The sequence below is a fragment of the Rhinolophus sinicus genome, chromosome 5, assembly GCF_057876585.1.
Source record: "Rhinolophus sinicus isolate RSI-liver-muscle chromosome 5, RSI-T2T, whole genome shotgun sequence".
In the NCBI taxonomy this organism is placed as follows: Eukaryota; Metazoa; Chordata; class Mammalia; order Chiroptera; family Rhinolophidae; genus Rhinolophus; species Rhinolophus sinicus.
Genome location: NC_142505.1, coordinates 37,060,177 through 37,085,887, shown reverse-complemented (window position 1 = coordinate 37,085,887; position 25,711 = coordinate 37,060,177). Strand labels below are relative to the sequence as shown.

Sequence of the window (25,711 nt, the reverse complement as noted above, 5' to 3'; positions counted from 1 at the left end):
TCCTCAAATAGTGATTGTATTTTCTGAAGATTGTCTATGTGTACTGTTTGATTCAAGGGAATGGGACTTGAGAAAGTAGTGTGGGAAGCATTGGGATGAAATATTTTGAAAGCTATTCGCGTTATTATATGCATTAGATCTATTAAATCAATTATATTATCGTAAGTTGATTCAATTTTCAGTGACAGCTGTGTTCCTTCCTGTGGCAACACATGCCACAGTGAAAGGCAAGTATTCTGGACATCCAAGATTACATATTGAGTTAAATTAAGATAGGAGAGAGAGAGAGAGAGAGAGAGAGAGAGAGAGAGAGAGAGAGAGAGAGAGAGAGGTAGAGGTGGAAGGTTTGGAAAGACTGCATTTATAAAAAAGTAATTAATATTTTTTCCCTTCCTACTATTGCTTGACATTTTGGGTACCTGTAGTACCTCCTACTATCTACTTAGCATTCTGAGTTAGTGGAATTGCAGTGGAAAACCAAATGGTTAAAGTCCCTGCCCTCATGGAGATTACATGAAGGGAGGAGAGTGAAAATAAACAACACAGCTTTTATATAGTACTAAATGTAAAATAGTGTGAGCATTGCTATTGTGTGAATTTGAACAAGAGGTGGTGACATGATTCAAGGTGGCAGTAGTGGAAGTGATGAGAAGTGTTTGGAAGATTAGAGGTAGAACTGATAGAACTTGGTGATGGATTGGATATAGGCAGCTGAGGGGGAAAAAAATCAAGACTCCTAAGCCAGGCCTGAATAACTAGGTATTCGTTGGTGCATTAACTGAGATGGGAAAATTCGTGGAGAAGCAACTGGTAATAGGAGGATGTAGGGGGGTAAAAAGTCAGAGGAGAAGGTGTAGGGAAAGAAAACTTTTCATCAGCCCTCTTAGGCTGGGCCTGAAAATTAAACTGATGAAGACAGATTAACATAAGAAAAGCATACAAATTTATTGAATATGTGAGTTTTATGTGATGTGGGAGACTCTATGAGGAAATGAAGACCTGAAGAAGCAGTTAAGCCTGAGCGTTTTTATACTAGATTTGATGAAGAGTGGAAAGTTGTGGAAAAACGCAACAGGACATAAGGGTAGTCAACTGGGAGAAACTCGGATTCTTCTTGGCATCCCTCTGTCTTCAGAGAGTCTCTCCTGCACCTGCCGTTTTTCAAATTCCTTTAACTTAAAACATTTATGTCAAAGTGGCATATTTTGGAGTGGCATATCCTGATTCCCTGCAAAGGAATCTTATTGACTTCAAGGCAAGTATATTAGTGAAGATATACACACACATACATAAATGCACTTACGAGTATATATACATAGGGGTAATATAGTAAATCCTATTGTTCACAAATTCTGTATTTGTGAATTAGCCTACCTGCTAACATTTATTTTTAATCCCCAAATCAATACTTGTAGCACCTTCATAATCATTCAGACATGCCAAACACATACATTTCCAGCTGTTGAACAAGGTGACACTCTGCCTTCTTGTTTCAGCTCTCATAATGTAAATAAGCATCCTTTTTATTATCACAGAGCCACTTTCTTTTTTCTTTTCCTTTTTCCTTTTTTTTTGTTGCATTTTTGTGCTTTTTCTTGGCAATTTCTCCAAGATGGCGTCCAGACATAGTGTTGAAGTGCTGTTTAGTGTCTTTACACACAAGAAGGCTGTGATCTGCCTTATGGAGAAAATATGTGTGTTAGGTAAACTTCATTTAGGCATGAGTGACAGTGCTGTTAACCTAGTTTTATGTGCGCTGATGTTTAAAGACAAGGCTATCTATTGATCAATTGAGGGAATGGGACCAGATGCATGCAGGAACCTGATCCTGTCTTCTTTCCCCGAGGAGCAATGGGGTAGTCTTTGTGAATTTAGTGTTTATGGTGACTTTATAGGACATAACTACCACAAATAACAAGAATTGACTATATACAGAGGGTGCCAAAAAATGTATACACATTTTTATTTTTTTTTTAGATTTTTTTTGGGGGGGAGTATACACATTTTAAGAAAGGAAAAAACTGTATTAAAATTACACTGATGGGAACCACTTTGAGCACCTCTTGTAAATGCAGAAGTCAAATGTGACTTGTATTCATCTTTTGTTATCGGTACATATTAAGTATTACAATTTTAATACAGTTTTATTTTCTTAAAATGTGTATGCATTTTTTTGGCACCCTCTGTGTGTGTGTGTGTGTGTGTGTGTGTGTGTGTGTATAGTGGTGTTCATTTGGGCTCTGGTCTTTAGACTGACTTTTCACTGTTAGCCTTTAAAATTGATTCAGAACCAATCCCTGATATATTTTTTCTGCTGAATTTGAGGAAATTTTGTGTTTTTAGAAATTTAAATTTGGAATTAAAAAAAAAATCTGTTAAATTTTTTTTAGGTTTGGAACTTTTGTAGTATCTAGATGTAGAAACAGAATTAGGAATGTTAGATAACTTGCCCACATCACACAGGTGGTATGTAGGAGAATTTGGAAAGAAGTCAGATCTGTATCCAGTCATTCTGACTCCAAAGTTCACACTCTTAACTACCACACTAATAATTAAAGCCAAACAAAACACCCTCTGAAAAAATTTTTTTCAAGGTAAAACTTTTAAAATTTTTATTTTCTTAAGTAGCAGAGGTAGAATATTTTTTCAAAGAACTGATGTTGGGCCCTTTCCACATATATAGAAAAAAAGAAACAGTTTTATTAATATTACTGAATAAACATTCAAGCAGACTGTAAAGTGCATTATAGGCAATCTGCAAAGACAGAATGAAATCTCACCCTTTTATACAACCAGGCAGATAACAGCCATTACATACATGTGAATTGTCTTTATCCAAAGGAAAAATGAAACTTCTTGTTTTGTTTAGACAAACAGGAAGTTACAATTTAGAGCCTGGAGGCTAGGCTGAACTCCCAACAGAGACAGGAAGATAAGGCATGGTCCTCCCTAATATTTACATGGCAAAGGGGTGGTTCCAAGACTCCCAAGGTAGACATTCCTAGGATGTAAAATTGGCAAGAGGTTTCTATCAATCTTAAAAAATTTTCATTCTTTTTAAAGAGACAGATAAAGGGTTTGCAACAACAAGTTTTCAAAAAGAAATGCTACAAGAAAAGGAGGAGAAAGTCTCTTTCCCTTTTAGAACCAGAGAAAATTCCTTTTTTTTTTCCTTTAAATTTGTAGTTACCTTTCAACTAAGCAACCTTCAGTATCAACTGAGGCTATTAATTTAACATGGGGAAACATGGGCTTCTCTTGTTTGAGTTAATATTACAAACAGGCTGATTAAAATTCTGTTGCTAGGACGTGATCAAGTAGGTCTACTGGTGCAAGATAACCAGAGGTACTACACTAATTCCATTTAATTTTTCAATGGTATTTCTATTTTGCTAGGAGAAAACAAAATCAGAATCCCATCACCCTAGTGTTGAGCTGACAGGCGAGAGGTGGTCAGTTAGGGTAACAAGCCAAATTGAAATGAATAATCCAGGCTTCATTCACTTACTGCAGTGGTATAAGCAAGGGGCCAAAAAGCAAAAGGCTGGTGCCTCAGTGTTCCATTTTCCCCAGGGAATGGCACCAGGCAAAGTTCAGTCAGTGACATGCCGCACAGATTGGAGGAAGCATCTCACTGCCTAGGAGCCTGGCACAAAAGACTCCTACTGTTTCATGGGCCTAGGAGAAGGCTTAGGAGTGGAAAAACAGACCAAGTGGAGGAAAGTGTTTCAGTTAAGGTTTTCCCCACTCTAGTAAGAGAGATGAAAAGGGCCCTGAATGGAGGCACGTGGGCTAGGAATGCAGACGTGCATGTGAGCGTGGCCACCGGGAGTATGGAGGGAGGGGAGAGGTCAGGGGCGCTGAATCCTTGACAGCAACTCCCTCCAGAGATTGCAGTGCACAGGCTGTGCACCAAGTCTGGTGTGTGGAGGGCAGCTTTCCCCCATGAGGCTTTCCAGGCAAGGCTTTTATAATTGCCTGTGGTCTGCGCCTGAAAGAAAACACATTGGATTTTGGCCTGGAGCTGGACTGCCCTCCTAGAGAAACAGTTGCCTTCAGAGTTGTGGCTGCTGGATTGAAGAGAACCACCCTTCTTTTTCATCCTAATGATTTCAAAAATCCTAGGAATGCAGGGAAAAGGATTCAGGAAACATAACTTTGAGAGGTTCGTATGGATGCATACATGTGTTTTGTATCATTGTGGCTAAATTAGCATGATTTTAAAACAAAATTGGCCTTCCCCTTTTCAACTCTTTCCTTATCTTCAGAATGGGAATGAATCACCATGAGATCATGGAAAGGTTTCAACAGACAGTTAAAAGCTATAAAATGTCTGCACATAGAAACTTATCTTTCAGAGATGGCTATGGAAAACAGGAGATAACACAGCATATTTTAAGTTGGAAGTACAGTTTTCTCTTTTTCCCAGACTCCACAAAGAAACCAAGCTGTTGCTGCTGGCTCCGTGGAATGAGTGTCTGTTAAGTGCATAAAGTATACCTTAGCCACTCTCAGGGGAATTTTGTGGCCATCAGGCCTTGCTTACTGCTCTGGAGACTACAAAACAACCCTAGCATATTTCTGAGTACAGCATATTCTGCTACAACATAGGTTTCTAAAACACTCTTTAAAGAAAAAGCCAGAATGAGACGTGACAGCATTTATTTGAGATAAAAAAGAATTAAGTACAGATTCAGACAGAAACCCACATAGTATCCTGATTACAGGGTGCTTTTATGAGAAAAGGAAGGGAAAAGTAATTATTCCAATTACGTGACTAGAAGTGTTAACCTAAAAATAAAAGGCCAGTGTGAAAGGCAACAAGCGTTTGAGATCCAAAAGAATAGTTATCCAGGAAGCACTGATGCAGGCAGACACTCAAATAGTGTTCCGATTGGGGGTAATGGCAAAGGGTTTTTATGAGAAAGAGAAGGGATAATTACATGAATAGAAGGAAGGGATTTCTATTGGTGTTATTAAGTCAAGGAAAGAATTTCTATAGGTGCTCGTAAGCTGTTATTCTTTAGCTAAACATGGTGCTGCTAATTCTAAAGAATGTCTTTAATTTTTAGTCTGTTAGTCAGAGTGTCTGCTTTTCTGTTAGCTTTACAAATAGTTGTTTGAAATATAGTGTTGGTTTGGCCCAGTCCAAAGCTTATTTTGCCCAGTTTAAACATTCCGAAGGTTTGAGGAGTAAGACGTACATAGCACTTCCTCTGGGATGGCTGCTCTGACTCCATTTTGAAGTGGCTCCTTTGTATTATTTTTCACATAAGAAAGGAATTTCTGTTGGTGTTAACAAACTGAGTTATTCTTTAGCTGGACATGATTGGTTACTGATCCTGTCTCCAGAAAGAATGTGCATAATTATCAGTCCTTGTGGTCAGGCTATCTGCTTTTACTGTTGGCTTTACTAACAATTGTTCGTAAGACAGTGTTGCTATAGCCCAGTCCAAAGGTTATTTTGCCCAAACATTCCAAAGGTTCATGGAGCAAGATGTGCAAGGTTAATGAACATTTAAATTCAGATATATCAGTTTACTTGTATTCCCACTAGGGAGCATGTTGGCTTTTCTGTGTCTCTTGTATTCTACACAATATATTTCTGGTACTACCTTTAGGCAAAACTGTAAAGTATGTGAATATGACAAATAGGTGGAAAGTCACGTGGAAAATGGATTGTGAGGTCTTTGTGTCTACTAGAGGAAGGAGGTTGACTTTTTATCTAGAGCTGATTCCATATTAATTTGTTTTTGGCACATACTCACCAGAGAGCAGAGATAAGCAATTGAGTGAAGGTCAAGGACAATACATGTGACTGGAGTTGGTAATTGTAGGGTAGTAGTAAGAGATGAGGTAAGAAAGGAGTCAGGAGGAATATTGGGTTAGGGCTAACAGCATGGAGAGGTTCACATGCTAACCCCAGGAGATTAGATCTAATTCACAAAGCAGTGGGGAGCCATTGATTGCTTTTTTAGCAGGCAAATGACGTGATGGAATATTGATATTCTGTTTTACAAACAGCAGGTCAAGCTCATTAATGAGTCATGGAATCAGTTAATGGAACAGGGTTCTATAAGAAACCGAGAGGTATACTCAAAGTTAAGATGGTCAATTTGAGGCGGGTGTAATAAGAGACCACTTTTTCTCAAAGGGCATGGTGGGTGGGAGGAGGAATGTCTACTACAGCCTGACTGCAGAGATATTTGGAGAAAGGCAAGGGTTTGCTACTAGGGGGATACACTCAGACATATTTAGGTGTCTGGGTAAAGAGACTCTCCCCCAGAGTTCCAGTAGCCCCCTGGAACAATGGTCTCTTGGGTTTTCATGCGCTCTTGACTGGGGGATGCTCAGGCATCACTGTTGTCTGGTCTTTGGCACAAGTGGAGCGTGAAGAGGGAAAGACCATGCTCTCTAGCTCTTGCTGCTACAAACCAGCTGCCCTGCCCATTGCTTCTTGCTCCCTTCACCTGTAGCCTCCAAGCTTGGAGTACCTTTTATGTTGCTTTCATCATTTGCTGTAGTTTTACTATTCTATTATTTGCATGTGTTGGGGAGTGGTTAGAACTTTCTTTTTCAGTCTGATCCTTTTTGTTTTTAGTGATTCTAATTTGTGGTCTATTGAGAGGATCTTCTTGTTTTCCAGTGACAATATGGCTTAACGTTTTTTTAAATGCATGTATGAAAGTGTGTGTGTGCACGCATATACACACATATACGTGAAAACTTAAAGCTGCTGGGAGGGTAGCTGGATCATTGGCTCAGTTTGTTATCTTAATCCAATGTCTAGGAAAGCATTTTGTAATATCTTGATTCCCCTCCTCCCCCTTTAGATTACAGGATCTTATCAGTCAAAACAAAGCTGAGGACACAGAGAAAAAAGATGAGCCCAGCAAAGATAACCAGCAGCAGGCCCTAACTGACCAGAGATACTTTCAGGTATTGAATAGCTGGCAAACACTGGTGTTTGTAGTCAACCCTGGTTTCAATTGCAGTGTAATAAATTATCAGTTGGTAAGGAATACTTGTTATCTGGTATTTGTATGTGCTTATCCTGTCTTGGCTTGCAATTACATACCTATTTGGCTAAAAGCTTTGTAAGCAGCTTTGCATAGAATTTTTCTTACCCCTTAAAAGAGACTTTGGTCTGGTTCAAAGCAGGGTAGTAAAAAGCTGGTAAGATTTTTACGCAATTTTAATTCTCCTTTTCCCTACTCTCCCCCCTAAGCCATTTCCCTTTTATAGTTTTTGTTGTTGGCTGTTGTTGGTATCATCATTATTATTATTATTTAAGTAAATCTATTTTCTTAAGATCCTTGTATGGTTTTGTTTTTTATTTAGATGTTTAGTCCATCTGAAATTTAATTTTCTACTTGGTATGATGAAGAGATCTTCCTTTACTGGTTTTATAGAATAAATAGATGAGCATGTATTGGATAGATGTGCAATTTATTAAGCCTGGTAGTTTACTAACTGAACTGGGCCTGCACTCATTTTATTGGACCCACACAGGGTTCTTTTAAACTTTGAATTAATTACCAATAAGTTTTAAATGAAGAAATTTTATTTGTTAAGTCCTTATTTCTAGCTTCTCTAAAAAGCCAGAGATTCTGGCAATAAAATTCTGCACTGTCATTTAATCAGAATAGAATTATGCCTTTCCCCTGTCACATGTGGGCCTGTGTTCTTCAGTTAGCATAGTACCCACCCATCCTTGCTTCACTCATTTATGCTCTTTCCTGGCTTCAATAGGCATTTGAGTTTGCAGATTCTAATAGACCATTCTTTTTGTACTTTATTAAAAGGAAACCTTTATCTTATGCCATATTCCCTTGTGTGCTTAGGTTTGTTTCTAGACTCTCTAGTGTGTTCCATTTTCATACTATTTCCATATTCTTTTAAGTTCTGTAGTTTTATAGTAGGTTTTGATACCTTTTAGGGTAAGTATTGTGTCATTGTTCATTTAAAATTTTTCATTGGCTATTTTTTTAGCACATTTATTCTTCTGGATGAACAGTTTGTCAAATTCAAAAATATATCTTATTGAGATGAACTGAAATCGAATTACTTTTTAGATTTAACATTTGGAAAATGAAACCTTTATGGTTTTGAATCATCTCACTCAGAAATATGTCTCTAATTTTTTGGGTATTTTTTTATAGCCTTCAATAACACTTTATATATTTTTAAATTTAGCTCTTGCATATTTCTTGTTATATTTATTTCCTAGGTATTTTATAATTTTTATTGCTATTGTGTGGGAATCTTCCTTTCCATTACATTATCTAATTGATTATTACTAGTTCTTCATATATCAGTGTTCATTTTATGTCCAGGCACCTTCTGAAAACTGTTTTGTTTTAGATAACTTTTAGGTAACTCTCCTGTACCACTCTAACTGAATCTCTTTTATTTCATTTTGTTTCTTCGATTCAATTTGAGAGGCTTCGTCCTTTAACAGGGGAAACCAGACAAGGACGTTGAGACCAGCTCGTATATCTGCTTTTATTCCTGACATCTTACTTTCTGTTTCTATTTATGTGGTTTGTGTTCCATTCTTTTCTTTTCCTGCCATTTGTTAGGTTGAGATATCTTTGTCCTTTTTTTTCTTAAGTAGTGAAGATGTTCATTGTATTAATTCTTTTAATGATTCTTCTAATGATTACCCTTAAAAAATATTTTTATCCATATCAAGAGTTTATCAGTATCTGTAAGCTCTTTCTGAATAAGATAAGACCTATATTGTGAGTTTTATTTTTTTAATTCCCATCTCTTTGGGAATTGTTTAGTCATTGTAGTGTTTCATCGTTAATACATCGTTTGCTGCCAATCATCAGAGTATGGCTAAGTCATAAGGAAGAATATACTCTGCTGTCAATACTAATTCAGTGCAAAGGAAATTACGAATTTTTCAAGTAAAATGATGTATTTAGATATAGGAGAAGTGAGTTGTTGAAGTATACTCTCTTGAACTTAAAAAAAAAAAAAAATGCTCCTAAATAAACAAATGAAATCATATTACCAGACCTATGAGTTTTGCTTGAAGTATGATTAGGAACAAAGATTCGAGATCAAAATGTTACCTTGTCTTTGTACTCATGTAACTATTTATTAAATAGGCTGGGCTTGATGGTGGTAATAAGGAAATTGCTTTACTCTTCTCCCTATAAACTTGCTGTTTTGATTATTTGATTATCATATCATCCAAGAAAAGGAAAGAAAAGTTTCCTCTTCTTGGATGATATATAACATAGAACTCATAGCTTTTGGCAGGGGGGGTATAGTCACATATTATATACATCAATATATTTAAAATTCAATCTAGGCATTGATGATATTAGGGTATTGTTAATTTTCCTTATGTGTAATAATGGTATTGTGATTTTGTAGGAAAATATGCTTACTTTGAAGAGATGCTTACTTAAATATTTGAGGGTGAAGTGTTATCATGTCTTCATTTTCTTCAAATGGTTGAGCTAAAATATAGATAGAGCAAGCAAATATGGCAAAACGTTAACAATTGTTGAATCTAGGTAGTGATCATACAGGTATTTATGATGGTGCATTTTATGTTTCAACTTGACTAGGCCCAGGGTGCCCAGATATTTGGTCAGTCATCGTTCTGAGTGTCTCTGTGAGGGTGTTTCTGGGTGATATTAACACTTCAGTTGGTAGGTAGACTTGGTAAAGCAGATTGCCCTCCCTGACGTGTGTGGGCCTCCTCCAGTCAGTCAAAGGCCTGACTAGAACAAAAAGGCTGAGGAAGAGGGAACTCTGCCTACCTGACTGCCTATGAGCTGGGACATTGATTTTCTTCCTGCCTTCAAACTTGAACTGAAATGTTGGCTTTTCCTGGCTCTCGAGCCTGCTGGTATCTGAACTCTAACGATACCATCAGCTGTCCTGCATCTCCAGTTTGCCGACTGCTCATCTTGGGACTTGTCAGCCTCCATAACTGCATGAGCCAATTCCTTGTAATAAATAAATAAATAATACGCGTGCGCACACATAACTCTATTGGCTCTGTTTCTCTGGAGAACCCAGAATCATGCAGTGTTTATTATTTATATTCTTTTTGTTTTTTGTATGTTTCAAAATTTTCTTGATAAAATTTAGGAGAAAAAGTTATTCAAATCTCAATCAAAAACTTCAATCTGTCACCCAGTTCAAAGCTTCTACCGTCTGCCTACTTTACCTTATGACTGACCTGTACTTACTTTTCAAACAGACAGTGTGGCAAGGGGTATGATCTATTTCTTTATTCTCGTTGCTCCACCTTCTCTCCTAGTCTTCTGCTGTGTCTGGTGTCTTCAGGGGTGGCAGTGAGGGTAGATGCTGGGTGAGAGTAGAAAGCAAGAGGGGAGAATCGTTCTTGACTGGTACTGGTGTAGTCTAACAGTGGTGTTCTTTGTGAGGCTGATGACCAAACACTGCCTGCTTTTTCTTTCATGGAAAGCTCTGTGTGTGTGTGTGTGTGGTGTGTGTGTGTGTGTGTGTGTGTGTGTGTGTGTGTGTGTGTGTAGGGTTATTTCCTCCCCATCAACTAAGGACCTTGGCAATGTATCATTCTTTCTGTGGACAATGTATTTTCCAGCTGACTGCTTAGGAATCTCTTTCCTCATCCTGCTCAGGTAATACTCCCTTACGGTCCTCCAGCTATAGGTAGTTTTTTCTGTGAAAGCAAAGCTTGACTCTCTTCAAAAGTGTCCATTTGGCCATAGGGCGTATTCTTACCCTACCATAATAAAAAAGGGCAGGCTTTTCTTGTTGCTGCTGCTTCTCCTTGCTCTATTTCATCTTTACATGCGTATGAGTTCATTTTTGCTCTGTAGGAAACCCTCCTAAAACTTAGTGACTTAAAATAACAGTCCTTTAGTATTATTGAGCTTGGACAGCTGGGTAGTTCTGTTGCTCTTGGCTGGGCTGCTTCATGCGTCTGCAGTCAGACACAAGTCAGCTAAGTGGCTCTGCTTCTGGGACTTGGTGGATATTGGCTCAGGGTGATAGAGGTGACTGGGTCAGGTGTCTTTCACTTTCCGTCATCTAGCCTGCGCTTGTCCATGTGTGACAGCAGAGTTCAAAGAGAGCAGAAATAATCAAGGCCCCTTGAATCTTGCGCTCCTAGCTGGCACACCATTACTTCCTTTACTGTGGGCCTGTGCAAAGCCCAAGACCAGCCCAGAATCGAGGAGTAGGAAATAGACTCCACTTCTTGATGGGAGAACCTGCAGTGTCGCGTGGCAAAGGTGAGAGGATATAAGGAAGAGAAATAATTGCAATAATTTTTGCAAACAATGCCCCGCCAAGTCTGGATACATATACCTCCCTCCCCCTTTGTTCAGCACCTCTGTCATGGAATGGGATTGTCTGTGAACCTTTGAAGCTCAGCATCACTCCTTGATCTCTTTTAGGAGTTCTGCCCTCCTTACTTTTGGTGCGAGGTGGGAGAGGAGGAGGACTATGTTCCTGATCTCATGAATAATCTAATTGGTTTTTTCTGTGAAAATAAACTCTATTATATTTAAAGAGTTTAAATCTAATAGAAGTGAAATATAAAAATGCACTAAAATACAAAATAACAAAACTTCTTGTAAATAAACTTCAGAAGTCAAATTCTCAGGAGACGTGTAAGGGGACAAAAGAAAAACAGCATAGTATTTTTTCTCTCACTAGTTCTTTCACCTTTAAAATACACTTGTCTTGGAGAATCCTGTCCAATGAAGCTCTAACATTTTCTTAGATAGGCTGGTCACTATCTAATCAGGTTGATCACCTCTTAGCAAGACCTGCGTAATGTTTCAGGATTTCTCTTTAGAATGTGTCAGACTGTATTTTTCATTGTCTTTATTTTGAACTTCAACTAAAGCTGTGAAACAAAAGGAAATGCCCCCTTTTGATATCCAAATTAGCTTAAATATGAGGATATAGAAACAGGGAAATGTGGGATTCTAGCTGAGGATATCTGGATGATCATTCTTCTTTATGTGGATTATAATGGGCCATTCATAACTACTTTCAAGTCTAAATCATTTAAAAATACATTTCAGTTCTTCTGTTTAGTCTGTGGTTCTCATTAGAACTTAAATGTTTAATCAAGTTAATGAAACTATTGTACTCCTAAAACATTACTAGTATCAGTCTGATTAAAGATCTTCCTAATGCCTAAAATTAACTCTGAAAATGATACTACATTGACATATAAAGCACTCCGTTAACATATATATCACTTTGATAGGACTACAACAAACATTTCAACTAAAAACACTGTCTTTTTTTTAAAGGTGCTGAGTAGCATCAATTCAATTGTTCACAATCCAAGAGCTCCAGTAATAATTTATAAACAGAGCAAAGGAGGAGTCCAACATTTTAATAAAGATCTTGTTCAAGATTGTGGATTTGAGCATCTTATTCCTATAATAGAAATGTGGGCAGATCAGCTGACTTCCCTAAAGGTAAGGGGTTGAATGTTCTTTATGTGCTTTGAAAATCTGTGGAGTCTGTGGCCTTATTAATAGAACTAGGCCTACTTTTTTATTGTTGTTTAACTGTAAAGCTGAAAAGGTTTAACTTACCTAAAATTTGAATCTTGCTACTTAACATACCTGTTTTAAGTACTACCTATTTGATGTTGTCATTACTATAAGCTTTGCCTCATGTACGGTTTTACTAAACAAGACATTTTTAGGTCATTGCCTTGTTGAAAATCTATAGTAGATCCACTTGGCACTTCTAAGTCCTCCACTGTTCTGCCTTCATCTCCTTCTTTTTGGTAATCCCATACTGCAAATTTTCCTGGCCCTCATTCCCCTTCGGACGTACTGTCTTATTCTTCATTTCATTTTAATTGGGGATTTTTTTCTCTCCACATTTTAAATTATTTTGTTTCTCTCAAAACAGTTTATCTTCATGTCTGTCTCTTCTGTAGAGCAGGTTATAGGCAGCAGCCTATACTTCGCTTACCTAGCCTATCTATCCATGGAAGAAGAACATTTCTTCACGTTGTAGAGTTATTGCGTGTTCTTTATTAAATTCAGGGTTTTTATTTTTTCTTTCAGTTTTTGTTGAGTAGTTCACTGAAAGGTGAATTGCTAAAGTCAGTAGTATTTAATTTCTGTTCCCTTTAAACTTTAGATTTTTAACAGCTAATATATATGTAGCACTACTTCTGTTCATGAAGATGATTCAGTGACCCTCTTTGTTAGTAGAAGCCTTCTTACATGAAGTGTAAATGGTGCCAGAGATATGTGTAAGAATGTGTAAGCTCCATGAGTTTTATCTTTTTGTTCTCGGATCTATCCCAGGGAACCTCCTGATACATACTGAGTGCTCAATATTTGTCAAAAGAATAAAGCAGAATAACACATTCCAAGACAAAAAATGGAGATGATGATGCTGAATTTTAAAATATCTTAATGAAAACATGTCTGTAACTGTTGAAAGAATATTCACATTCAGCCTAATTTCTCCTTCCCATTTTAAATAGGGCTCAGATAGAGCTATAAAATAAAAAAATCCAACAAAACAAACATGTTAGTTGAGTGATAGTGTTGGAGTAATATACCTACCTATAGGCCTGAGTTGTACCAATTTACATCTCAGAAAAGAGTGATAATTAGTGGCTACTTATGTAAATCATGGCATTTCCCCCAATCATTGCTTGTCAGGGGGTTCTTCCAGTAGAAGGGAATAGTGCTAACTTCACTTTTCTCCTTGTCGGGACAGATGGGCTAGAAAATGTCCCAGCCTTCCTAAGACAACGGAAAGACTAAAACAGAAAGTTGGCAAAGGAAAGAATCAAACAAACGGATAGTTATTGATTATATTGATTATGTTCAAGGCATTGTGGGAGGTGTCAGAAAAGGTGAAGACAGGATACAGATTAATTGGAGAGACAAAGCATACTAAAAAATGTGAAATTTTTAAAGAGATGTATGCACATCTCTGTAAATGTATTAAGATATTGAATTTTACACTTTAAAGAGGGTGCATTTTGGCCTATGTGAATTACATCTTAGTAAGTCTTTTATAAAAAAAATCCAAGGCCAAAATATAAAGGGCAAACTACTTTTTTATCCATCAATAATTCAAAATAATTACTTAAATAACATATGCTAATAATAACATATAATTACTTAAAGCATCCAGATTCGAGATAATTAATATATAATGTTTTATGTAAGTCCTATATTTACTTGGAGAAAACTAATTTTCAGACTTTTTCTTAATTGGTAATGGTATTTTTTAAAAAAGTACTGATGATGGTTAATATATTTATTAAACCCTAACATAAAACCTAGTGTTTTTCTAAGATATTGAAACATAATATTAGTGTTATCAATGAGTACTATTATTTTTAAATCAGTAATACCATGTCATTTCTTTTGTTATAAAGGATTTGTATAAATCCTTGAAAATACTATCTGCAGAACTGGTGCCTTGGCATAATACAAAGAAGCAGGATGAAAATGAAGGTATCAAAGTTGAAGATCTGCTGTTTATAGTAGATACCATGTTGGAAGAAGTTGAAAATAAGGAAAAGGTAGTACTTAATACTGCTATAATACATTTTAATGTAGTCTGAGCTTAAAAACTGATAATGATATGAATATTGATATTCTATTAAACTCTATTTCTCTTTTTAAAATTTTTATTAAAGATTTGGGATTATTTTAAGACGTGAACATCTTTCTTTTTCTCCCTCTTTTTTGGACAGGACAGCAATATGCCAAACTTTCAAACTTTGCAAGCTATTGTTGCTCACTTCCAAAAATTATTTGATGTGCCTACTTTAAATGGAGTCTATCCTCGAATGAATGAAGTTTATACTAGGCTTGGAGAAATGAACAATGCTGTGAGAAACCTCCAAGAACTCCTAGAATTAGGTATTGACCCTCTGTCATTTTTGACCCCCATTTAAGAATTATTCCTAATAAATCAACAAAAAGTAGGGAAAAAAATTTTAAGTCAAAAATTGAGGATAACTGATGCATAAAGTGTTTGATTTAATGATTTCATTTTATCCTTTTATTTCTCTTTTGCAGATAGTTCTTCCTCACTATGTGTGGTGGTGAGCACAGTTGGAAAATTGTGTAGGCTGATCAATGAGGATGTGAATGAACAGGTCGTGCGGGTGTTGGGACCTGAAGATCTCCAAAGGTATTTAGTTTTAAAAGTTGGCAAAGTATCATCCAGAATGCTTGGACTGCTGAAATTAAAGACCTTCAAAACTTCATGAGTTCTTTACCTTTCGTGTTTGGGATAGCATCTTTTAAATAACTTGACAATTTAAAATAATCTCACACTTTAGGGATGGAGAGAATGCCAAGTATTTTCGAGATAAAGAGAGATTGGAGGGCCTGTAAGTTTATATAGGGTGGGTCAGGGCTCCAGCCTTATTGCTGTAAGCCTGTTCCCTGGGGAAATTATATACGGAGAAATTCAAACCTTGTTAGCAACTTCATATGAGTTTAGAATATAAACATGTCCTATTTTTAGTACACTACCATAGACTATTTGAATAAACACTAACAGTATATTTATTAATTGATTAGAAGATAAAATATTAAGGATTTTTTTAAAAGCTGCGCATCTCTAACATAGAACTCCCCCCCCAATTTTATACTGCAGCATATGGAAAGAGGAACACATACATATACATACATATGCCACGTGTTCTGCAAGTTTTCCAAGAAGAGCCCTTACCTAATATGACACTTGAGTTTTCTGACATTGGATGCTTTTAGAAAGAACACATATCTCACTATTGGTCCTTTTCCCCTTCCCACAGTTTTACTGACTACTGACACTTATTCCTAATGTTTAATAGAGTACTGGATACAAAAGCCAATTATTTTTTTAATATGTTTAAGAGTGTGGTCTCTTAAGAAGCGTTGAGCTAAATAGAAAGTTTCCCATATTTGGAATGTTATTTAAATTTAACCTTGGAACAGGTATTTACATTAATTGTAAGAGTTTTTTGTTTTGTTATTTTTGGAAAAGTGATATTAGATGAACAAAGAGCTCAAAAAGGAAGACTTGCAGTAAATTTTCATTAAGTTTATACTTAAATTAGCAGGGCAATTTCTTTCCATTTTAAAAATGTTCTATTTTCAATTAGATGCAAGAACCGTAAGTTGGAAATTAAGTATAAACTGTGCATTTTTTTTAAAAGCATTATCATCAAATTGGAAGAACATGAAGAATTTTTTCCAGCATTTCAGGCATTTACTAATGACCTACTTGAAATCTTAGGTAAGATATTTGTTGGTGGTGGTTAAGTCTTAAGTCTTTCAAGTCTTAAGATGTCCGTGGCTTTGAGGGAAGAATGTTCCTGTGTCACTGGATTAGTGCTTTTACCTAGAGTGTTTGGAAACAACTGAAAGTTCTGGAAACACACTCCTAACTTGCAGTTAGAGGTGGTTGGGATTAGTCTACAGGACAGAGAAGCACATATCCTTTAAGCAGCTAGGGGCTGCTTTTGTTTGGGGACTTTAAGATGAGAAATGGCATTACTCTGGCTAGGCCCTGACTCTGTCATTGTGTAATGAGACATCTTGGTAGAATTTATGATCTTGGAAGGTGTTTTTTTCCCTCCTCCTCCTCCTTTTTAAAGATAGTACTTACTTGCTGTGTTTTTTACATATACAAATTAAATTTTTTACTCAGGTGATAAGAAGTAAAGTAAACATCTGTGCAAAGGAAGAGGTAAATTTATAAATCTGTAGAAAGGAAGAGCTATATTTATACTCTTGGTCAGATTGAGGGCTTCGTTAGTAGTAATATCTCTTAAAGGGAAAAATTTAATTTGCTTAGGAGTCATGGGCAAAATAGAGACCCAAGTCTGTTATTTTAAGTGTGATTATATATGGCTATTAAAGTAATTTATGTTACTATTAAGAACACTTTTTAAAATGATTTATTCACTAATTTTTTCTGTATGGCTCATTTGAAAGATTGAAAAAAGAAAAGAATGGCTCCTTGACACAGGAAATTAAATTAGAAGGAAATGAGGTTTAGTAGAAGATAAGGGAATGAGTAAATTAAAATTTGGTAAGAAAATGAATAAACGAAAGAAGTATCTGACTGGCGTATATAGCCTAGTGAACATAAAGGAAGTTTTATGGCCAATTTTATATAGACGGTGGGAGCAAGGGAGACAGTGAGTGGGCATGCTTCGGGAAAAGGTAATTTGAAAGTTAAGATGAGACATGAAATTGTAGAAATGTGTTGCCTCGTATCTTAAAGAGCTTTGTTTCATAGAATAATATGACTTTACTTGCTTTGGTGCAGCAATTAACTTAAACAATAAAGTTCTTGTCGTTCATAAAACATGTTAATAGGTGTGCTGGTAACACTTATTTCAGAATCCTTCTGTAGAAACTTCCTCTCAGATATTACCAGCATGGTTCATGTGGAATATTTGCTTCAAGAAGCCAAGTCTTCCTGCAGATGAACTCTGCATTTTCATCAGTTGAAATTCTGGAGTTAAATATTATATTTAACATTGGGAAAGTGAAATCTATTTTGGCAACCATGACTATTTTTGTTATTATTAGATGTCATATTAAGCATCTAGAACTACAGAGTGATGTACTGAAAACCAGATATGAAGAAGGACTTCCTTTTTCTTATACCGTATAAGCTGAGGAAATTCTTGTATCAGCCAAGATCCTTCTCTGTGAGGTTCATTTATAAGGTGGATTTCTCATTTAGTGAGGAAACAGGCGAGATTTCAGAATGGAGGTCGGGGAATAACTTGATCTTGTACTTTACCACGATGTAAGGTGTGACCCAAATTCTCTGTTGTAGATTTGCTTATGTTTTTTCCTTTCCTAATATCTTGGTGCTTTGTAAGTGGATCCAGACAAGTATTCTGACTGTTAGAAACTTAAGCAGCATGGGTCATGTGTTTAGGCTAACGGAAGAAGAACCAAAATCCAGGTAAACGTGGAGGGAGAAAGGTGAAATCCAAGGAAGCATGTTTTATGTAAAGGAAATGAGTTTATGAACAGTGGCCTAGCAGAATAATCTAGAAAAAGTGGTAAGAATCTAGAGAACCTGCCACTGGGGATTACCTACCTTTAGTAGGGCTGGAGTCCAGATGATTGAGAGAAAGGACCTTGCTTCCTCAGTAGCCAGGAGCTTTCAGACAGTAAGTTCTAACTTAGGCTGATTGGGAGAAAATAGTCTTAGGAAGAAAAATCAGGTTCAGAAAGAACCTGGCAGAGAAAGACCTGAACTGGTTTATCTGGGAAGCTGGAGCAGGCTAAGCTGTATGATGCACTGCGTCTGAGGTTTGCACTTTGGGAGGCGTTAACACCTTTTATTAGGTAGATATACTTCATTCTAAAAGGTAGACCTAAGAGTGGTCCTACTAATGAGAAATCTTTCCAGGAGAATTGAGGATTAAGAATTAAGGTCTGTGTCCCATGCGAAGAAATCCCTAAGTCCTCAGGAACCCAGGAGAGAGAGCCTCTGCGTGAGATTTTACCACGTAGCCTCATCCGTGTGATCATACAGATTTAAAGAGGCAATAACATAACACCATAAATATGGCCCGTAGGATCTTTTAGTAAGAGCATACTGCCAATGAGATTTATATCAGCGTCAGTGGGTGCTTGTAGGTATGTGGTAGCTTTTACAAACAAGATGCCCGGTGAGACCTGTGTGTCTGAATTAGTGAGACTCTTATCACCACTATTGGAGAAAAATGTCATGTGCCTGAAAGCACCAGTGTTGTGGCCTTTGTGTTTGAGGTTTGCTTTTGCATAGAGATTCTCATTTCATCCGAGCCCATCACTAGATAAAGCTACTCTTTTATTCTTTTTTTTTTATTACAGAAATTGATGACTTGGATGCCATTGTACCTGCCGTAAAGAAATTAAAAGTACTTTCATACTGAACACAAATCATTTTTACTGTGTAAATTGCATTCTTAACATTCTAAGTATTTTGTAGGATTGATCTTACTTTGAGACAAGGGTTATAAAATGTATTTACTCTCAGAATTCATCCCCTTCCTACTGTTGTGTCCTTTTCCATTCATATAATTTTTATGAACTTTGAGATTCATATATAGAAAACAGTTGTTGAGTTAAAGTAGTGATTTAACTTTAGAGCGTTTAATAATTTCTTAAGCAATGCTTGAGTGCTTAAAATTTAAGATTATTTTGAAGTACAGTGTGTGAGTAGAAGAGAAACTCAGGGAAAGAGATTGTAAGTAATAGAAAGGTTGCATTTAAGTTCAGGGTTTAGTGATCTTTCTGCTTCTGGAAATAAGGAATGCCAGTGGCTCTCGAGTCCAGCCAGTAGGAAGCTATTGCTTTCCTGGCAAGGAAGTGACACATTCTATTAAGATATCCCTCATGGCGCTTGGCCTGTCAAAGCAGGAGGAAGAAAGAGGAAATGTTTTATTTTGTGTTAGGGTAGGAAATGAATTAGGAGGTAATATAGATGAGCCGATAGAAGTCTCTCATAAAAAGTGTCTTTATTGGCAATCTTGATGTAATGTACTTTTTATAAGGGCATGAGATTGCAAATAAAAATTTTATGAAGAATTTCCAAACGTACGTGTCCTCAGTGACTTATTTGTATTATTCACAAATAATGAGTCATATTCTCTCACAAGGCTGAGTCCTCCTTGGGCAGCGGGTTCACCCTTGCTGCATCTTACATAAGAGTGCTTTTCTTGCTTCCTTCTACTTATTCTCTATTCTCAATATTCAGTTTGATTTTCTTAAAGAACTAGTGTTCTGTCTCACATCTAGGAGTACAAGCCACGTTGCTGCTCCCCACCGCCCTGCCACCCTACACCCCCCCCCTCCTCTTTTATGAGTAGCAAGCCTAGGAAGACGTTTATTATTCTTGTTCTTTGTCATACAGACTTGTAAAGAATTTCCAGGAAGCAGCATGGTGGAATGGTGAGAGTACATGTCAGTAGATAAGCATCCAGGTCCTTACCTAATGAGAAATCTTGGTAGAATTTATGATCTTGGAAGTTGCTAACAAGGTGTTGACCTTAGGGATTAGACATAAGATAATATCTTAGGTTCCTTCTAGATTTAAAATTCTTTCTTTTGTTAACCTCCAATTACATTTCCAAACACTAGCCCACAACTTGTGCAAGAACCTGTGTCTTTGAGGGTTGAATAAAAAAAAATATTTGGATACTCAATAATGTAACACTCTTGAGTTGATTAGATTACTCCAAGAAATTGCTATGAGACAGTTTGGGAATCTAATAGTATTTGAAAGGAAGTAATTAAAAAATTATGTTAATCTAAATTTTGTCAGCTAGGGGTTAACTCTTAGTTTAAAACAGGTTTTTCAGACTCTTCCTCAGAGGCCTAGGAGTTTTTTGGAGGGCCACTGAGAGGGAAGTGCCACTAGTGGGAAGAATAGTAGGCCTTCTCTATCAGATCTACTTTTATCCAATTTTAATTATTTAAAATATAAGTAAAGTCCTACAGATATTGTTTAGTCTTGATTTTTCTTGCAATTTTATTGATGTATAATTGATATTTAGTACACTGTATATATTTCAAGTATACAATTTGGTAAGTTCTGATATACATATATGCCTGTGAAACCATCACCATAAATAATAAACATACCTGTCACTCCAAAAGTTTTCTCTTTCCCCTTGGGAGTCCTTCCCCACTCCCATCCCCAGGCAACTAATGACCACTTTTTATCACTGCAGACAAGTTTACATTTGATAGGATTTTACATAAATGGAATCATACAATGTGTTCTCTCTTTGGACTGTCCTCTTTCACTCAGCGTAATTATTTTGAGATTTTTGTATGTCGTTGCATTTATTAACAGTTAATTCCTTTTTATTGCTGTACAGCATTCCATTGTATGAATATACTACAATTTGTTTATCCATTCACCTGTTGATGGAAATTTGGGTTATTTCCAGCTCTTGACTACTACTGCAAATAAAATTGCTATGAAATAACATTCATGTTCAGGTCTTTGTTTGGACGTATTCCTGATAGCCAGTGTCTCGAAAACTGTCAAGTTTTCATGTCTTTTGTCTTTTGGTTTGGTTTGATTTGGGTTGGTATAGGCAGATGGGTAAATTTGGTTTCTGTTTCTCCATCCTGGTTAAAAGTGGAAATTTAGAAGAAAATATATAGGGCCTCTTACTTAGGTTGTCTTTTGTTGTTTTTTCTAATTTTATTATAGTCAGAGAACATGGCCTATTGGATATTGAGTCTTTGGAATTTGTTGAGACTTTCTGTGATGAATTTTATACCTGTTCCACATATGCTTTGAAAAAAAAAGTCTAATCTCTAACATATGTATTTGGGTTGTTTCTAGTTCTTGGCGATTGTGAATTGCTGCTATGAACATTCTTATATACGCATCCTTGTACACTTTTGTGCAAGTTTTCTAGAATCTATCCAAGAATTGCTGCGTCCTGGGGGAAACACGTCTGTGTGCAGGCACAGAGGCTGTGCACTGTACAAATGGAGGTAGAATCATTTCTATAGATAACTATGCGAGTGGAGCCTCGGGGTTGTACAGTATGGAGGCTTTGATAGGGCATGTGTATCTCCAACTTTAGAAGAGAACGCCAGACTATTATCCAAAGTGGTTGTACCAGTTTATACTCCCACCGTCTGGATGCAAGCTCCTACTTTTCCACATCCTGACCAATTCTTGGTAAGTCAAATTTTTAAATTTCTTGCCAGTGTAGTATATCGAGTTATTATTGTGGTTTTAATGTCGATTTCTCTGATTACTAATGAAGTTAAGCATCTTTTCCTTTGTTTATTGGCCATTTGTATTTCTTTTTTGAAGTGCTTTTATATGTCTTTGGTTTATTTTTCTGTTGGACTGCCTTTTCCTATTGATTTATAAGATGTCTTTATATAGTCTGGACATGAGCCATTTGACAGCTATATGTGTTGCAAAAAAAACCACCACATATATATATATACACACACACACATCATTTTCACCCTTTTATTTTCAAAACTTGTATGTGTTTGACATAAACCTCTTGTAAATAGCATGTAACTATTTTTATTTTCATGGGTTTGACATTCTAGGTTTTAATACTGGGTTTATTGTGTTTACAAATACAGTTAGAGGTCTTTTGACTATCTTCTTTTGTATTTTCTATTATATTTTTCTGCTTTCTTCCCTTTCATATTTTTTTGGTGGGTTGATTTTTCTGTTGCTACTCTACAGCTTATCTTAAAAATTTTAATATATGTTTTATGAGTCAATGACCAATCAGGAGACAAAAACCACTTTGAACAGGTAGCCAAACAGGAAAAATTTAAAACAAAAATTGCTAACTAGTACAAGATAGTTAACTAGTAAAAGCGGATAAAAGAGGACTCTGAGGGGTACAGAGAAGCAACTTCATAAAGTAGATACTACCCCCAGGGGTAAAGGAGAGTGAACAAGAAAGAAACTTAGAAATTTAGAAGAGCACCTTCCCACCCAGCTGAGATTTCAACCTTTGAGGAGAGGTTTGGCTACCACAGAAACAGGCAGCCCACTTGAGGCAAAGAAACTTGCCAGAGGGCGCTGGCAGGTGTTGAACCATGAAGGGCATGAGCTGGTGATAAACTGTGAGGGGAGCTTAAGTGACTGAGAACAGCCCCCATAGGGCAGTCGGCCACCTATCACGGAAAACAGCACGTCAGTGGGAGAAAGAAAACCCTTCTTTTTGCTCTGGCCTTGCAGTCTCGCCAATGCCCTTGCTTCACAAGGCATAACATCAAGTCGCCTGGCAAAGGACACGAGCCTGTGGTGTGTCCGGTATCAAAGCAGGGCAAAGGGGCTGATTTGGAGCTGAGAGGCGATAAAACTAGTAAGTGACACATTTATAACTTGTTTTTAAAACATAAAACTATCTTTAGTTTTCATAAGATGAGGACTTGAACACTTGAATTTTCCTCTGAAACAGTCTTATGTCCCTTCTTAGATATTAGTACTAGCATTTTAGTGCCACTGTTTCTGAACCCATTGTTTGCAAAAGGTTTTGGATGGTTACTTGTGTATATTTTTTAAACAATTCAAGATTAGGTTTACCAACATATTTTACAGGTTTCTTTTCTCTCCACTGTTTCCCACGTCACTTCTGCCTTCATGTTGCATTTTCCTTCTTGAAATACATCTACTGGCCATTTTTGTTTGATATTCCCTTGTGCTTCATATTTTTTAAATTGTTCTTGTTTTATAATTATGGCCGGTGAGCTTCATTTTAGTGGGAATTACCTGCTGCCATGGCCCCACCTGTGCCCTAGGTGCGCATGGCAACCCTGAGGGCCAGTTTTGTGGTTGCCTCTGATCGGGTTTCACGTGGTTCCAGGTTTTACACCAATTTTCACATTAGTTTCGAGGTTTGGGGATTTCTACACCAAGTCAGTTGTTTGTAACTTAATACCCTGTGCTTCCTGTAGGGGACATGTTTTCACCCATTGCTGACAACTAATTCCTTGTCTTTACTGGCAGCCAAGGGGTTTTCTTAACGACACGAAATTCTTCAGGCTCCTTGCCCCTCACACGCAGTAGCCTTGCCTCCTGTCGGGTGATGCTGAAATCCTGGTTTCCTTCAACATCCCTTCAGCTTTAGATTTCCTCTTTGGACCATCACCAGGAACCTTACCTGTGTTACTTTTTAATCAACATGTTTAAGATAAATGGTGTTCATGGTTTAACTCGGGTTTCCATGTGCTTGGAAGAGGAAGGATAGATTTTTATTTATCTGCTTTGTCTGCCATCTTGACCAGTAGTTGTTTTAGGGTTACTAAATTTCGTGATGTGATATGTGATACATTACCTTTTACTTTTCTGGTGCTTTACTATTTTCAAGGCACTTGTCTATTTAGTGAACATTTCAGTGCCATTGTGAGGTAGATAGGACAGGCATCAGTTGCCCCATTTTGTTATAAGAATTTGTCATTTGAAATAGAAATTTCAGCAGAAACAAATTTTATTACATATTTACCATGTACTTAGCATAGTCTTGGATGATGGGGGTGAAAATCAAGTAGTTTATAAAACTATAATCCGAGTGTAAACAGAAACATTAAATACCAAACATAATATACATAGTTGTTTAGCATGTGACATCAGTAGATATGAGGTGTGATAAAAAAATACGGTGAATGTTTAAATAAAAAAAATTATTACGATAAAGACACATTGCCATTAATCCCCATCAAAATACTCCCCCTCACTTCAAATACACTTATCCCATCGTTCTGGCCACTTTCTGAAGCAGTTCTGGAAGTCCTCTTTCGTGTTTTACTTCATCCTCCATCATGACAATGCTCTGTGTCACACCCAGCTTCTAGTACAGCAATTTCTGTCAAATAAAAACATGACGGTGTGTCCTCATCCACGTTATTCACCTGATTTGGCACTGTGTGACTTCTGGCTCTTCCCCAAAGTCAAAATGACCATAAAAGGTAAATGTTTTGAATCGATTCAGGACATCGAGGCATCGACGGCAGTGCAACTAAAGACACGAAAGAGGACTTCCAGAATTGCTTCAGAAAGTGGCAAGAACGATGGGATGTGTTTGAAGTGAGGGGGAGGATTTTGAGGGGATTCATGGCAATGTGTCTTTTACTGTAATAACTTTTTTTAAATTTTAAACATTCACAGTATTTTGTGATCATACCCCATACTGAATAAACATTTTTTTAAAATGTTACAAGGCAGGGAACTGTTAAAATGAAAAGTGCACAGTATTGGCGGTAATGCTGTAGGGATGGGGCGCCGCCTAATGGAGGAGGAGGGGGCTTGAGGTGGGCCTTTAAGAGGTGAGTAGGATTTGAGTAGGTAGGATACCTACCATCTGTGCACTATTCTGGAATAGAGTATCTGCACACACATAAAGTAGCAAAGAACTGGAGACCAGATTATGTTAGGTCTAAAAGACAAATTAAGGAGTGGGCCTTAATCTTATAGAAAACAGGAAACCATAGAAAATTCATAAGTGAGAGTAACAAGGTAAAACTTTGTTTTAAGATGTTACCCTTCTTCAGAAAATCTGCAGTGAAGGCAGAGGTTGGGACAGAAAACGGACAGAAAACTGATGGCGGGGGGTGGGGAGGGGTGTTGCCAGACTGGATAAGACAGAAGAGGATGTGACCTTGATAGAAGCTCTAGGAACATCAGAGAGGACAAGAATATTTGGTTTTATATAAAGTTTGAAATGCAAACAAGGCACTTGCTTAAGTGTACAATTGACATAGTTTGCTTTTTACATGTGATTTAGGTGAACCAGCTGTCTCAGAGATACAGAAAGCCCCCTTTCCCCTCTGGCACTGACACTGTGCAGTCTCCAGCCTGGGTGTGGGACTCACCTTGCATTTTCCTGTGGAAATAATGCCACACGCTGGAGTCTGTCCCAGGCATCCCACACTGGAGTATTTAGGTGTATCTCTGGAACATTGCTGCCATCAGATACAGGAACACATCCCCAGACAGAGAGGGACCAGAGGTGGCAGCCAAAGGGCTTAGGTGGTGACAGCTGTTAGCAGTCTCAGGGTGGGTCACCTTTTAGTCCCAGGTCAGTCACTGCCCAGGAGAAATACCAGTAGATGCTCCAGGCAGACTTCCGTCCCCCCCCCCGCCCCACCCCGGTGTCTGAGGCAGGGCACTTTTGATACATACATTCAGGTAAGTCCTAAGTCAGGTGGTCTATAATTATTTACCAAAAGTGAAACATCACCAC

The 25,711-nt window shown here is 37.2% G+C and overlaps 1 protein-coding gene across 9 annotated transcripts in view; it reads left to right on the top strand.

Moving 5' to 3' along the window:
* The window catches only part of CEP70 (centrosomal protein 70), a 62,560-nt gene extending 41,596 nt beyond the window's left edge, over positions 1-20,964 (top strand). For 7 of the 9 annotated variants that reach the window (XM_074312916.2, XM_074312914.2, XM_074312915.2 and 4 more), the window contains 7 exons: positions 6,834-6,939; positions 12,282-12,452; positions 14,393-14,539; positions 14,714-14,882; positions 15,042-15,156; positions 16,172-16,251; positions 17,377-18,833. In XM_074312916.2, coding sequence (XP_074169017.2) covers positions 6,834-6,939; positions 12,282-12,452; positions 14,393-14,539; positions 14,714-14,882; positions 15,042-15,156; positions 16,172-16,251; positions 17,377-17,474 — 886 coding nt within the window. In that variant the 3' untranslated portion in view covers positions 17,475-18,833. The other 2 variants (XM_074312918.2, XM_074312917.2) reach the window with 1 other exon arrangement.
* Positions 20,965-25,711: the final 4,747 nt, after the last annotated feature.